General features: G+C 36.1%; 1 protein-coding gene across 1 annotated transcript in view; it reads left to right on the top strand.

The window, feature by feature from the left end:
• The window catches only part of LOC111592113 (myosin light chain kinase, smooth muscle), a 28,195-nt gene that overhangs the window by 9,208 nt on the left and 2,246 nt on the right, over positions 1 to 16,741 (top strand). The window contains exons 2-8 of the mRNA XM_030226116.1: positions 10,334 to 10,424; positions 10,529 to 10,732; positions 13,967 to 14,204; positions 14,274 to 14,377; positions 15,137 to 15,289; positions 15,400 to 15,691; positions 15,761 to 15,938. Of these exons, the coding sequence (XP_030081976.1) occupies positions 10,334 to 10,424; positions 10,529 to 10,732; positions 13,967 to 14,204; positions 14,274 to 14,377; positions 15,137 to 15,289; positions 15,400 to 15,691; positions 15,761 to 15,938 (1,260 nt within the window). The remainder of the gene's footprint in view (positions 1 to 10,333; positions 10,425 to 10,528; positions 10,733 to 13,966; positions 14,205 to 14,273; positions 14,378 to 15,136; positions 15,290 to 15,399; positions 15,692 to 15,760; positions 15,939 to 16,741) is intronic.

Here is a 16,741-nt window from a genome sequence, read left to right as displayed (position 1 = left end):
GTGCGCCCGAAGTTTCGAAAGAAAAGACTTAAAACTTTAAATGAAAAATATGATTTGACATCAAATTGAATTTATTTAAATATATTATTCCTGAGACGTATATAAAATGTATCCACTACATCTTAAATTAAATAATAGAGTAATCAAATTAAATTATATTTTTTTTAGTTTAAATTAGTAAGAAATCCAGCTTAAAGCCCAAAACATCTGCACACTAAAGTTAGTTTAAGTTTTTTTTTTAATTTACTTCAAACATTTTCTTTTTTTGTGTTTGATAATTTTGATTGATGCGAATATTGAACAGAGACAAATATCATCTCAACAATGTAATGCATAAAATTTGCCATATTCCCTCTAGAAAATTCATTCAATCATAAATTGTAAATTGAAGTGAAACATAAATATGTTAACTTTGTCAAAAAGAAATATATTTATAACCAAGCACTGTAAAAGCAAATTCAGAAGGCAGGTAAACTGAACTTTATTGTAAGCCAAGCCCTGAACATTTTGACTTTGGCTTGTGTCGCTTTGATACATATATATTAATAGCGCTTGCCTTTAGCATGCTTGTGAAAATCATGATGCAACAACATAACCTTATATTAATTAACCCAAACTGCAACATTTCAATGAAAATTATGGTTCAATAACAGCGACCGACAAACCACGCGGGCCAAGTACCAAAAGCGCTCGAAAACTGCTTTCAGCCGCAGCATCGTTAATTCCTCTCATCTGATGTTGCTGCTGCTGCTGTTGTTGGCAGGTATCATAACGGTTATGTGTGTGTGCAACATGGAGTATGCGTGTCATAAATTAATACGCTTTGCGCCGGTCACCGCAAATGCCAATAATTAACTAAGCGCCAGCCAGTTGGCTTGCTTCATTGGCAAAATAGTGCCACCCCAGCTGGCTGTTATGGTAACGAGCTGCACAGGTTACGCGTAGCACACGTTGCACGCTACGTCTGGCAGCTTGGCTCCCAAGTCATTAGCAGGCAGCAGACAACAGCACATGCCATACGTAGCGCCTGGCAAAAGGTAGCTCATTAAATTAATTAAACGCTATCTAAAGGCGGCGCGAAATTGTAAATGCATTTTTGCCACCTGCATATTATTTAGGCATTGCGCATGCAACGCTTAACATTTGTCGCAGCTGCAGCGTTTTGTTGCAACTTAGCTAAACAAACTTTTAATGAGTTCACTGCGTCGCCACATCTTTGCCGCTTCTCGAACACTGTCTGCCACACAGAACTGAGTGTCTCTTATTCACTCTCTCTCCCTACCTATCTCTCTCTGGTTGTGGCTATAGCCAAACGACGTATCGCATACATCGTTAGAGAGCCTTAAAATTGTTTTGCATTTTCTATGAGAGCGGTACGTATAGTTAAGGGCCACGCTATATCTACAGCTCCTGTTGCTGACATGACAAAAAATTAAAAAAAGAAAGAAAAACACGAATATAAGAAACCAGTTTTCGATTGACGAAGTTCAAATACTCTACAATTATTTATATATAAAAAGCTTTTCCCATAGACGAAATTTGTCTCGATCGCATCGGCTTTAGGTCCCAGTATTGCCTTTCATTAATGAAGCTTCGCCTTAACTCAGCTACAAAAGGAATATATTACGAAATAATTATGATGAATCACTAATAGATCGAAATATTTTAATCAAGATATTTTGATTTAGTAATCTCAATGGTTACACAGTTTCAAAAACATAATTATTATATATTGTCATTTGAAACAACTCAATGAACAGCTCATTGAACTTTGAATTCAGAGTAGCTAGTGCAAGGGTATGCAAAAAGTTGCAGTGATTGCAGCTGGAGAGCTAAAGCTGATGGAGATGGTATTGCAGTTGGATATGGCGCTGGAGACGGAGACGGAGACATAGACGAAGCTGGAGACAGAAGCGGGTGGAGTCTCTTGTGTTTATCTTTTGCAGCTGTCAGCTGGCCCTTTGCATCCATCTTGTGTGGTCTGTGCGTCTGCGTCTGTCGTCTGTCTCCAGTCGGCTGTCGGGCCATGTTCAGGCATTTTTGAACCATTGTTGAACTTTGAAATTGCCTTGAAATTGCTGTGCTCACATCAATCAATTAGCGCTGGCCCCGTTTGCCAGCATGTAGACAGCACTTTTCAGCTGATTTAAATTTTATGGCACTCAGCTTAAAGCGCTCAAAACTTTGCCAACTTTGCCACATATACACACGCCATTGAAAGGAAAAACAGGAAGCGCACACACGCACACACGCACACGCATAGACAGCGCTGATTATACATAAGCGCGAAATATGCCCACGCCCACCGCCTCAGAACGCGGGCGTAATGAATGTGTAAAGGGTTAGCTAAACATCGTGTGAGTGAGCATAGAAACAAGACGCCACAAAAGCGCTTGCACCAGTGGGTGGCTCTGGGCATGCCACAGCCACACAAAGTGTTTGGTAAAAAACAATTTAAGAAATGTGCGCGCCAGAAATGCTTTTAGACCAACGCCTTTGTCAGCCGGCCCACATGGCGTATGCGTGTTTTATACAGAGCCCCTCCCCCAAATTAAATAACTTAATGAACTGTGCAGTGGTGGCACAGAAGTCAAAAAAATAAATACGAAATTCAGCAAATAATTGAAATGCATAGAAAGAACTTGGTTAGTCAAACTGCGCGATCTGAATGAATTTTCGCACTTGATGGAAAAAGAGCAATAAAAATAAAAATATAAAAAAAATGGAATGAAAATGAAAATTTTGGCAAGCAGCACTCAATTTGTACACACATGCATGCAAATTACGAATGCTAATTTTATTTGCTGCTGTCAGCCCAAAATAAAGACGCTGAAAAAATTAACTTAAGGAAAACCTTTGAGCAGATGCAATTTAAATACTCTACGAATAAATGCTGAGTGAAATATTTTATATGATTCATGGAAACAATATTCAAAATTTAAGAAAGAAAGTTGTAGAATGTGTTTTATATAATATTCCATTCATATGTAAAAAATGTAATAATGATTATATAAATATACGATAACATTTGTATTTTAAAGAGATTTTTCTTTTAGTTCGTAACAAAATTAAACCTTTTTTTATTCTTTATTTATATATATAAATAATTGAAATATATTTATACTACTTAATTCCCCAGTTGTGATATTTTAAAAGCTTTCCATTTTATTTCATTTTTATAAAATAATAAAGTCAAAGCCAGCTTTGGAAATCAAAGCCATAAACAACAATTTGTATATACTCGTTAAATGCCAGATATATATTCAAATTATAACTAAGCAATACTCCACAATATGCCACAACTCTCACAAATTGGTTGCCTAAGCAACACGTTAGAAATGGTGCCAAATAATTACTCAGACTTTAGACAGGACAAACTTTATGACAAATTCGTGTTACCCATACTCTCCGTTGTTCTGCTGCTCTGATGGCTTATAATCAACTTACGCCACTTTCAAATTGGCAAGCGGCATTAGAATCATAAAATCTTATGAGCAACACACTCAACAGCTACCAGACCAGTTAGTTGGCACTTTTTCATGCAATATATATATATATATATATATATATATATATGTACAAGCGCACACGCATAAATTTAAATGTCAATGGGCAGTTAACGTGGCCCACAAAAGTATGCAACGAAAAGTTGAAAGTGCGCGTGCCGTTCATGGCAACACTTTGGCCAGACTTAGAAACAGTTGGTAGTTGAAACACTTGACAGTGCATTAGAGCAGCTTAGCTTACATACACATATATACATTTTCCACAGTTTCATTTTTGCCTAGCTTGGCTGGGCTGTATACTTTTTCTGGGGTTCCTGCTACTGATTATTACTTTTCATTTTGCCTTAACGATTTTCATATCATTTTTTTGTGAGTTGTCGTCACTTGAGCTATGCTAAAATATTCGTGGGCGTGGCGTGGATTTACGCATGGCGTGCAAAAATGATGAAGATGAATTGCTGGTGCTGCCATGTAGCTGCAGATACATTTGTATTTGTACCTACACGAGCACGTAAAATACATACAAACATTAACACACACACACATATATATATATATATATATATATATATATATATAATCTATGAGTATTAATAGATTTTTGGGCGACATTGTTGGTGTTATTGATTTGCTGCATGTTCGCTGAACCGAACACATTTGTTTTAAACACAAAAATGTATATTGTAGACAATCATGTCTCGACGCATAGACCTTTTGGCTTTGTCATTTATCATCTGTTTCATTGATTATAGACTGTGGCCTTAAGGCACTAATGCAAATGCATTCGATTGTAAGAAATAAATTGTGTTTAGCATTTCGAATTTTGATTAATAATTGTCTTCAGGTAATGTTATGAGTGAATAGTCTTGAGAAAGAAATTCCTTCGAATTATTTTTAAGACATTTTCACATGCAACTAATAATCTGACTATACTTTGGTAATTATCTCATATTTTTCATGCAAAATACTACAACTTTTTAATCAATTATACGTTAATTAATTTCTTTTAAAATTTTCTTTGAAAAATGGGATTAAACTAAACAAACACATCTTTTTGGATGCCAAATACCATGGGAGAATCTGTAAATGCTGGCTTCAAAAAATTATATGATTCAACTCTCATGTTCGGCTTTTCAAGCTAGCAAACAATATGTGTAAATGCAAACAAACAGTCAACAGACATACGGAAAAGCTGCAGCACGTGTCGGCCCAATGCTTTCACACAGACACGAGCAACGTGTGCCTGTGTGCGAGTCTATGGGAAATTCCGTGTAATAACCAATTTGAAATGGCAGCCACAGTCACAGTCACAGCAGAACCAGTTGCAGCGGCAGCCATCAGAGCAGCAAACGAGCAAAGTTTTACCATTTTTAATTTTTCCCTTTCGCCGTGTTGCTCGTTACTTTTTTTATCTGAGTCTGACTCTTTCTTTTGCCAGCACTTAGGCTGATTAAAGTGCATGAACCAGTCAGTAACAGCTACAACAACAAAAAGAATATCAACAACTATTAGTACAACTATAGTAGCACACTCACACGCACACACACACACATTTAAAAATTTTCAGCAGCTTTTATTTTTTTTGGTCGTTTGTCATATGCTTTTCGCCATTAGTCAACTGCGATGTCAGTTATTATTTGTTAGTCTGGGCCGAAGCTGACAAAACATATATATTTAAGCAACAATTCCAAGAATAGAGAACTCGCCTATGAAATAACTACACTAGTTTAAAGAAAAAACATACTGCAATTATTATAGCAATAAAAATAACTAGACAAACATATTTTCAAAATTCAATGATTGGAACAATTGGAATTGGAACAGCTAATACCCAAGGAAATTTTTATTTATATACAAAAATACAATAAACCAAAAAAAAAAAAATAAAGAGGAGTACAAATTGTTGCAGACATTTAAACTTAAATTACGTAATTAACATTTTTATAATTTGCAATCAAATCTCAATCAAAACATCAACAATCAAAAAAATAATAATAATAATAATAATAAATAAATTAAATAATAATAGTATTTATCATTTAGTTTTTAGTATCTATTTAGTATTTAGTATTTCAGTCATTTAGTTTTTTAATTGTGGAATTGGAATTAAATAAATTGGTAAGAAATCTCAAAGTAAAATATTTTTCTAGGATATCGTATAATGTATATAAACTTTATTTTAAGATTTCTTAACATAAGCATTTTTCATCTTTTTTGGCGTAATTTTCTCATGTTACAAGGGTGAAAATTCCAACAAAACTGTTTTTGGGAACATCTTCGGTTGCTTTTGCTGCTGTACTCGTTTGACATCAAGCTCTTTATGAAAATAAAACTTGCTTAATCTTTGTGTAAATATGCCGTGTTTAGGATTTATATGACTTGCCATTAAATGCTTGACATACTTTGGCTTATTGCTTTAGGGCAGCGGCCAACGGGTCGGGCTGAAAGTGAAGCATTTAAGTTGAGGATTTGTTGTGCACTGCGGCTGGCACACGTATAAAAAGTGTTATTAAAAACCTATAAACCACATACGAATTCGTCCCGCCAACACCAGGACACAAACTTTTTAACGCACATATTAAAATGCCAACGCGTTTGTTGAATAAAAAAGAAAACAGACTTTTTTCTTGTGTTTGCCGCGTTCGCGGCGTATGCATAATGCGACACATTAATATTGTTTTTTTTTTGCGTGTGCGTCGCTGTGTGTCTGTGTCGTTATCATATTGATGTGCAACAGTTTAAAATTTCCTGTTCAATTTGTTGTACAACGAGCTGCAATCATTAAATGGTAGCATTAAATGTTTCATTTATTTTCAACAGAACGCTTCAAATTTTAAATTGCGATAAAAATCCCAAATTTACAAAGATGAGTATTAAAAGCCAAGACGCGGCTGCTCGGCTAGACTGTCAACAGTTGCCAAAATGCACAAAAGCCAGAATAGACTGTGGGACAACTGTGCGAATGAGCTCGGCAATTCAAAGGCAAAACTGCTGATTTTCATATCACAAAAATTGCCGGCGTTGGCACAAAGAATAAAATCTCTCGCTTAGCTATCTACGAACGCCACTCAATTGAATGAGAGTGCACGCAAATACTCTATATACTATCTGGTATATAATATATATTCTCTTTTAATTCCACCCCCAACTACCACCATTACCACTTGGCATTTCACAATCGCCCTCTCGAAATGCGCTTTTGATATTGTGCATAAATTAACTTGGCAAAGTTTTTTGCGCACACTGAAATTGCAACGAGTGGCACTTTATCAGTACCATTTAACGCCCACATTACTACACAATGTGGGCGTGGTGCTGGCGCTGAGGTGTGGCACATCAGATATTAAATGGATCTGTGGAGCAGCATTTGTCAAGAGTTGTCTGCCATTTGCCACTTGAACTCGAGTTCAATCAAATTAGTTGCCTTTTTCAGAGTTCTTTTTATTTGATTTATAGATTGAGATTAAAAATATTCTATGTTGTTCATCAAGCTCTTTAATGAAATCTGACGTTGTTCGTTTTAATAAGCTCAATTTTATAATGACTTTCAGTTAAATAATAAAGACCTATTTTCAAGATAACAGAAAGTTCATTTAATCTAGCTCTAAAACATTGATATTAATTATTGCTTAAAATCTTCGAAAAGCACTTTGAATTGCTGATGAGCCCTGTTAGAATAGCTTTGTTGAGTCACCTTAATAAATAACACGAATATATGCACTTTGATAAAGCTGAAAGTCGTTGGACTTGACTGCTGGCTGCAAGAGCCCACTTGTTTATTCATAGCCTTAACCGGGCTCAATGGCATATGCCTGGCGTCTAATAAGCCTCTACTCGACTCTATTTGGCTGTGTTTATAAACGCATTTGTGCACAACGATGGCCAGAGCTTCGAGGCTCAGCGTTAAGCAGCATTGCGTATCGAATATCCAAACTCAAATCCAATTCGATTCGTGAGGCACAGACAAGTTTCAAGCTAGAATCACAAGAGCTGCAACGAGAGAATGTGAAACTGAGCAGTATACGGGGGCAGCTATATGCCAGGATAAGCGCTGCAAAGTATGCGCTGCAGTTCAACTGCCATCCACAGTCGATATAAATTCATTTATTCATGAGCTCAAAACCGGAAATGAATGTGTTACCTGCGCGACTATGTGTGGGTGCGAAAGTGAGTGTGTATGTGTGTGTGTATTTAAGTCTGTTTTTGTGGATAAAATAGAGTGAGTGTGCTGTCTGCCACGCATACAATTTGTGAAAATGTTTGATTTGCTCAGCGTCTACCCATAAATTATGTTAACAAAAAAATTCTGGATTTCCTTTTTTCGATCACCTGAACTTCTGGCCAAGTTTTGAATGCGAGTTGAATTTGTCTCGCTGATCTAACGAGCAGCAGGCAGCTGCAATTGCAATGGGCGTGCTTGCTTCAACTTAAATTGTGCGCATTATTGGCAAAGTGCACTCAAAAGACGCACACACACACACACTTATACACACACTCGCACACACTCAAAAATTGCAGCAGACATGCATAAATTTTGCGCCAAAAAGCCGTTTAGGGAGCACAAACACTGCCCTAGAGCAGCAGATAGCAGTTGTTGAGATGGCGTCAAGTTGCAGCAATCGCTGCACACGCACAAGTGCCTCACTGCACACAAATAGCAGTGCACAAACACACACACACACACACATACATGCTCACATGCACACATGCCTCTATTCAACTTTCACTTTGAATTTGCCAAGTTTTTGCGCAAGATGCAGCTCTCCGCACCACGCCTTACGTTTCAATTCACACGCACACACACTAGAACAAATACACACACACACACATACAGGCACACGCCGTTATGGGCTCGCCTTTGATTTTAAAGATTTATCGTGCATTTCGTAGCATACTTATATGCGCCATTTGCATATTAATAGAGCAGACAGCACACAAACTCTTCCACTTGGCAGCGCTTATGAGTGCATCTCGAACGCTTAAAACAAACTGCACGCCTAGAGACGGAGTTAGAAAGAAAACGAGAAAGAAATAGTACGAGAGACAGGTTTCCACTTGTGCACATTTTTATCAATAACTTAAATAGCAAAATTCAAACAGATTTCTTTTCAAGTTTCTGACTAAGTCTCTAAAGAGAGCCGCTCACTACGACCAAATGTCAATTTGAACTGCTTATGTTTAATAGAAAAATATTAAAAAGGAAATATATAGAAAAACAAGCTACAAAGCCAACAAATGTGTGGGTGACTAGCAGATACCCTGCATGGAAATTTGATAAATTAATATCATTGAATATATTTTTTTTATTAACTAAGAGAATATCGGCTTATATTTATATATATATTTATATATTTATATATTTATATATTTATATATTTATATAATTATATATTTATATATTTATATATTTATATATTTATATATTTATATGAATTAAAAAATATATTTAGGTCTATAAATCAAATTAAAAAAGGTTTATAATTTAGGTTAAGGTTTTTAATGTTAGGACAACTTGGAGGAGAACTGAGTTGGCAATAGTTGGAACCGGAACAACAATATAAAATATGATAATAATACAGTGGTAACTCAATTGTTTTCAATATTTTCCATCTTGAATACTAAATAATTACTCCAGAAAATTTTCAGAAGAATCAAAAAATAATTTAAAAATTATAATAATAAAAAATAAATACATTTACACTGATATATATATATATATATATATGTATATATATATATATATATATATATATTTGAGTTTGTATGTGTGTATATCATTGTAGAAAATCATACAAACATTATGAATAAGAAATATAAATATTCTTTACTCCAACAACATTTCTACTTCGGTCTATTTGGCCAACATATTTATAACTTTAGAATGCCCTGGGGCTACGGGGTATATAAAAAAAATATAGTTTTTGCAATAGGCATACCTAGTACACACATGTTTGTGCACACTCGCACACATGCGTGTGCGTATGTGTGTATTTCCCGTTAGTCATCGTTGTTGTCGTCCTATTTTTTGCCTGCGGTTATGTTTCATGTCCCTTGGCTGCAGAATTCAATTCAATGAAGTCATTTTTATTTGTTTGGCAACTTGTAGATACAACAACATCAGCAGCAGCAGCAGCAAATAAATTTTGAAAAGGGTTTCCTTTTGAATAAGAAACATAACAAAAGACGAAAAAATATTGCTACAAATTGTTTGCAATATGTTGCGAAATATGTGACAAGCAAAAAAGTTTGCAGCAAGAGCAGGAAAGGCAAGCGATGCCATAAGACCCGATATTAAATGCATTTCGTATGGGCGCACAATGAAAACGATTGAATGCCATATTTCAAGAGACGTTATAAGTAGTCGAATACATGCTGAAGTGAAGTTCAATTTGTTTTGCCTTAAGGCTTTTCTGACTTTCTGGCACAACAGCAGAGATGAATATAAGAGGTCAACCAGAAGCACAAAATAATAATAGAACTTGTTGAGCAGCTAGTGAGTTGATTAGGAAAAACCACAGATTATAAACAGAGCAAAAATACTAAAAAAAAACAGTTTATTTATGACTAAAACTTTAACAGCGTATCTGAGTGAATAGCTAAATAAAAAAGGTCAATAAAACTGATAAGATATGTTAAGCTTCCGTGGCATGAGAAAGGCTTTCATTAAATTGGTCTATGAAATTCCAATGGCTCACTGCTTGTGTCTCGTCCCTCTGGCTGTTTAAAAGATTGATATTTCTTACTTTACGCATTACGTTATTCTTAGCCCTAAGCACAGCTACTTACGCTCAGCACTCACTTTTCTCTCTCGCATTGCTTTTCCACAGTTCTGGAGCCCGCTTTTCCAATGCGCGATGTGACCATAAACCGCAATGTGGACGCCCATAAATTGTACGACGTGCTCGGTGAGGTGGGACGGTAAGTACGCATAAAAGCAGTTTGGACCCGAATGTTTCTTGGAAACACCCCCTCTGCCCCAGACAATTGCATGAAATGCTAATCATATGATACCCAATTCTCAGTGGTAAATTCGGCACAGTGTACAAGTGCAAAGAGAAGACCAGCGGAATACAACTGGCAGCCAAATTTGTGCCCATACCAAAGCGCGAGGACAAGCGGAACGTGGAGCGAGAAGTGGAGATTATGAATTCATTGCAACATCATCTCATTATACAATTGTATGCTGCATACGAATATCAGAAAATGATGTGCGTCGTCCTGGAACTGTAAGGCCCAAACGAACACACAACTATCTATACGTATAGTTGTTATATAGTTGAAATTCTATATCCATGTCGTAGAATATGTTGATTTCGCTTGTGTTCCTTATTGTTGTTGTTTTTGTCGTTATTGTTGTGTGTGTGCGTGTGCTTTGTTGTCCTTGATGGCAAACTACTTTGACAACATCTTCATAACTTTTGTTGGTCTTTTTTTTTTCGTTAAATGCTCTATTCTATTCTTGTTGTTACATTGTTGTGGAACACAATATCTTGCAATCAGCGGGAAATGTGCATAAAATACGATTTACACGTACGCACATTATCGTAAAGTAGTAAACTTCTTTCACACACACACCAACACGCAATGACACACACACACGACGCACAACTATAAAAGTTTTTCCTTGTTTTTTCTTTGTTTCCTTTTGGTTTTTTTGGGCACACTCAGAAAGAAAACCTTAAGCAACAGGTTATCGCACTTCCTTTCCCAGATATTTATTGAATGCTCTCCCAAAGGGTCTTGCAATTTTATCAGCTATTAAGGAATGCATATATATTCTCGATCGGTAAGCGTAAGAGAGTTCATTTAGGCTTTTCTCTCTGTCTGTTTGCGAGTTTTGCAACCAACTTATATATCCATATTAAGCAGATTGAATGAGTATAGCTAAGAAAGAATCAATAGAAAATAAATAAAAATTCTATGTAGAACAAATTTTATTTGTACCCCCTTAAGTTTTCCGTTTTTATACATCTAATATATCGATATTAGGCAGAATGAAACAGTATAGCTTATGAATTCCTTAGAAAAAATCCATAGAAAATAAATAAAAATTTTATGTGGAATAAATTTTATGTTTCCCTTGTAAGTTTTCCTTTTTTTAAATCAATAAAAATAAATATAAAGCTTCAATTATCAAACCCAGCTATCAAAACTGGTATAGGGTTAACTAGAAGAGCACAGAGCACATATAAATGCAGGCAATAAATAATCTCTCTATTACTAGCTAGATTATTTGTTTTCAAATCTTCATCACATAAAAATCAATTTACGTATTTTATATAGCCTTCTAGGGTATTCAATATTCGGCGTGCCACAACTGTTTGTCACTGCTAGTTGGATCCAGTTTTGGTCTCTAATAAAAACGTACAGTCTGTCCCGTTTAAGGCATATTCTATGAGCCATAAAAGCGTTTGAGTCAGGCAAAGGTGCACTGATTAAGCCTTGGCCTTGACCCATTTTCCTGGGCTGGGCAATTTTTCGCCGCAGAAATAAAATGCAACACTTGGCAACGCAAAAAAAAACAATAAAGTCACGAATCTTTTATGCGGCTCACTTGACTTTTTACTTTTCAAATTAATTTTCATGGCTAAAGTGTGTTCTGTTGTGTTGGTTGTCCTGTGCCTGAACAACGCTCGACTACAATGCTGACAGTTCTTATTGTTGTTTTTTTGTTTTGGAGTCTTAATTGTTTACTTGCGAAAGTTGTTTCGTCGTTTGCATATTCATAAAATGCAGCAAACATATTTGTGCCAAGACAAAAATCCTTGACAAACTGCAAACTGCAAACTCGTTTTGTAAATTGTCCATTTGCTTTTCTAATGAAAATTGCAGTTTATTTCCACAGACAATAATATTTATTTGAATTTCTGGCATTGCCAAAGTGCCCTTTTTACTTGTCCCTTTGGCTTTGTAAATAATTCATATTTCATATTTTATGTCAACTGACAGAAATATGTATTTTGCAGCTGCATATAAGTCACATAAGTCACATCGATTACTGCATACGAGAATTGCAGCTGGAAAATTTCACAAATAAGCCGATTGCCGTTAGCTTTTAACTGCTTTTTCAATTGAAATAAAATAAAAATTTGTAAAATTCAATTTAGTTTAGTAGCAGTGTCAAGTAAAGGGCGAGCTTTAGCTCAGCTTTAAAGTATTCATATGCATTTATGATTTATTTTGGCTAATAAATGTGCTTAAAGCATATTAAAACTGACATTCGAGTTTCATGCTGCACTCACATTCCGGCAATTAATAAATTGTTCATCTCTTGATATTAGTTCACAAAGTAAAATAGATGTGCCGGATAGAGCTAGGTAATTGCAATTCTGCTTATACACATCACTCGGAGGTGATATCATGTGATAGGGGGAATCGTAGTCATATGGTACTCCTGAGTCAGTGCCTGGGACAAATCGGAATAGAACACTTAGAAATCGGGTAAAATGTATTTTATTTGTGTTACTATTAAAGGCAGAAGCATGAAAATATATTATGTTATCATAAATACATATAAGATGTGTACAATATGAAATATATATATTAAAGCTAAAGGCTATTCGCCCAAAATTTAAGAATTAAGTTACTGCTGGTCGCCTCCACATATAAGCTAAAAGCGGCATGAGGTAATGCGATGTGCTTCACAGGCTTAGAGCTAGAATCAACATGTTTTTGGCATATAATTATTAATTATATTGTCTGCATGACGAATTCGAAATATCAAGAAATTATTACGATATAAATGCTTGCAATGTTTTACAGCGATGTTTTAAATGAAGATGAATTAACACACAAACTCTGAATGAAAAACGTAAACACAATTTTTAGGGAATTTTCTGTGATTTATCTAAAACCAAACTAGCTTTAAATGGATTTGAAATGAACATGATAAGCAATGGCATATCGAATATTATTGAATACAAAATACCATCTCTGAGTGTCTAGTATATGAGTTCATAAAAAATTAATATATATATATATAATATATCCAATTACTTATTATATATTTATATTTAATTTTTTGTATTATTTATAACAGCTCTAGTAGATTTGATCTAGAATTGTTAAGTAAAGTGCAGTAACTAACTTAAAGTAAGCGAAGTTACCAACCGCGAAGCATTTTGCTTTTTTGTTAACAAAAAATCATGAATGCTTTGCAATTAGTTGCTGCACTTTGCTTCCTCCAAATAGGTTGATGTTCATGTATTATCTGATTTTCGTGTTATGTCAAGCAATGCGAGCTCTTGTAAATAACATATATAGACTTATAGATGGGGCAGGTAAGCCAACTGGAATAAGTCTAAAACATAGCACTTAAACGGGAGTTACAATAATTGCTTTAACTGTTTTCTTGGCTTTAGCTGGCATGCTTGTTAGATGTTACATGTTGCATGTTTTCTTAGACACTTTAGACTTATTTTAGATGTGAGATTCTAATTATTATTAATCTGTTTTCTCAGCATTGAAGGTGGCGAGCTATTCGATCGTGTTGTGGACGATGAATTTGTTCTCACAGAGCGCGTGTGTCGTGTCTTTATACGGCAGGTGTGCGAGGCCATGGCCTTTATACACGGCAATGGTATTATCCACTTGGACTTGAAGCCCGAGAATATTTTGGTGCTCACACAGAAGGGCAATCGTATTAAGATCATTGACTTTGGACTGGCACGCAAGTTCGATCCCGACAAGCGCCTGCGAGTGAGTTTCAATTGAATCGATCTTCACGATATTTATCCAGGGTAATTGTATATATTACAATTCTTACAGGTTCTCTTCGGCACACCTGAGTTTGTGGCGCCTGAAGTTGTAAACTTTGACTGCATCTCCTATGGCACTGATATGTGGAGCGTTGGCGTCATTTGCTATGTGCTGTAAGTACAACTTTATTACACTGCATAACAGCAACATTATGGAAAAAAAATTTAATCTAATCATTAATTTAATTAAATGCAATTATCAATTGCAACCGAAGTTAATTTCTTGATGTGCCTCAAATATAATAGAAAGTATTCTCGCTCTACTATGCGATTCTCAAAATTTTAAAAACTCTTCAAGTTTTTCTTCTTCTTTGTTAGCAATTTTGTTAACTAATTTTAAAGCTGAGTTTTTATTTTCTTATAAGCAAATTATTTTGAATGCTTAACTTCATTCCAAAAATCAATTTTATAGCTGAGAGTACTATTTTGCTTTCAGCTAATCAAATTTGTACCTTCGTGTACTTAATTATGCTGCGCAGTGTTGCTGCAAGAATATGACACTAGAAAATTTAATCAAAGCTAACTTGAGGAGTGAGTGAGGGACATTGGCGTTGCTCGAGTGAACAAAGTAAACTAATTAAAAATCTGTGAAAATTGCGGCAGTCAAGAATTAAATAATCAAAGTCTTAGAAATGTTAGGGAAGGTGTTCGAGGCAAACCACCAAGCTACAACAATCCCCCTGCCCAAGGCACAAATAACTAAACAGCAAAGCTCGCTCGACGCCAATTTAATTTAGTTAATTAAATGCTGCTGTGTGTGTGTGTTTTTTATGTATTTATTTATTTTGTGTGCGCTGCTTTTACATTTCATGTTTATTGACTTTGCCACACCCACACAAACACACACACATGGAACAACAAAACCCATTACAGCATATCTGGTCTGTCGCCTTTCATGGGCGAGAACGACATTGAAACAATGTCAAACGTAACCATTGCAAAATACGATTTTGAGGATGAATGCTTTAATGGCATATCCCCGGAGTGCCTGGATTTCATAGCGAAGCTCCTAGTTAAGGACTTGAGGTGAGTTTTTTGTTAATTAGTTGTCTAGCCCATAACCGGGCCAGCCAACTACCCAACCAGCCAAGCAGCCTACCAGCAGTCGCTCTTTTAATCAACCAAATGCCCCACAGCACCCGCATGACAGCCGCCGATTGTGTGAATCACAAATGGCTGCAGTATCATCCCGCGGCCACGCCCCTAAAAAAAACAGCGTCAGCAGCAGCAGTAGCTGGAACAACAGTTAGCAAGAGCGCCTCAGTGAGCAGCAAGACGCGACTAAAGTCAGAGTCGCCCACAACATTAGCCTCGGAGTCTTCAGAGGATTCAACGGAAACAATCGAGGATGCGGATGATGATGAAGACGTCGAGGAGGACGAGGCGACGGAACAGGACGAGAACAGCGCAGAGCTGGCGCAGCTAGAGGTAAACAGAAAGTTAGTTAAATAGCGAACCAAGCCACTGTAACTATGCTTCCCTAATGCTTCCACATAGAACAAAGAGCTGGATGCCACGAAGGATAATTTAAAGAATTTCATAGTGCGCTGGGAGACGCATCCGAATAGTCCGTACGTCTTTGACGTCGAGGGCAACGTGATAGCGCCTCTAAATGAGACCAGCTACACGCATCCCCGACGGCCGCATGGTCCGGACAGCATCTCCTCATCGCGAGGTGAGTACTGCCGCGATGGTGGCTCCCAGAGGCAGCGCGACCGGCATGCGCTCATCCATGGCAAATGAGCGGGGGCGAGGCAATCACAACCAATTTTGTAAATTACATAATTAACTTAAAAACAACAACAAAACGGCAACAAAACACAAAAACTCAGCCAACTAATTGTTTCTCTCTCTATCTCTTAACTTTGAATGTACACCAAGTTGGCTTAATGAGAAGCGCAAAGAAGGGCACGCTTTAGTGCCCACTCATAAAACTCTCCCGTCGCTCATTCTTAATTTTTTTCTATGTATACTGCAATCAATTTATGTTTTGTGTTAACATATCAACTTTTAATGAGCTATATTGTAATTACGTTGTATGTGTATGTTTGGGAGAAACATGGCATGCCAACAACAACAGCAAAAACAATAGCAACAAACAAAGTACTTTCAATATGTTGTTAGTACAAATGTTGTTGGCTTAAGTTTTAAGTAATTGTAGCTTTAAGCGCATCCATATATTGGATGCTACCTCTATTAACCAAATTGCCTTATTGTATAAGTTGCTTAGCGTTTCGACACTGTGATAAAGACAGCCAATGACAAGAGTAATACCAAAATATACTTCAAATTCAAATACTACAAATTTTCTTTCAAATACATTAGCTGCGAATCTATCCAAACATTCCAAATAATAATATGTTGAAAAACAAGTTAAGGCATTATCCCAAACCTAGTTCAAGTTTAGCTCAACACCTAGCCACAGTTTCAAAACTATCGGACAAGGTAAGCCCCATTCATCGATCAAAGATATAGCAA

The sequence above is a fragment of the Drosophila hydei genome, unplaced genomic scaffold (genome assembly GCF_003285905.1).
Source record: "Drosophila hydei strain 15085-1641.00,03,60 unplaced genomic scaffold, DhydRS2 tig00000060-arrow-pilon, whole genome shotgun sequence".
Lineage (NCBI taxonomy): Eukaryota > Metazoa > Arthropoda > Insecta > Diptera > Drosophilidae > Drosophila > Drosophila hydei.
Note: the sequence above shows the minus strand (reverse complement) of the source record. Positions and strands in the feature narration are given on the sequence as shown.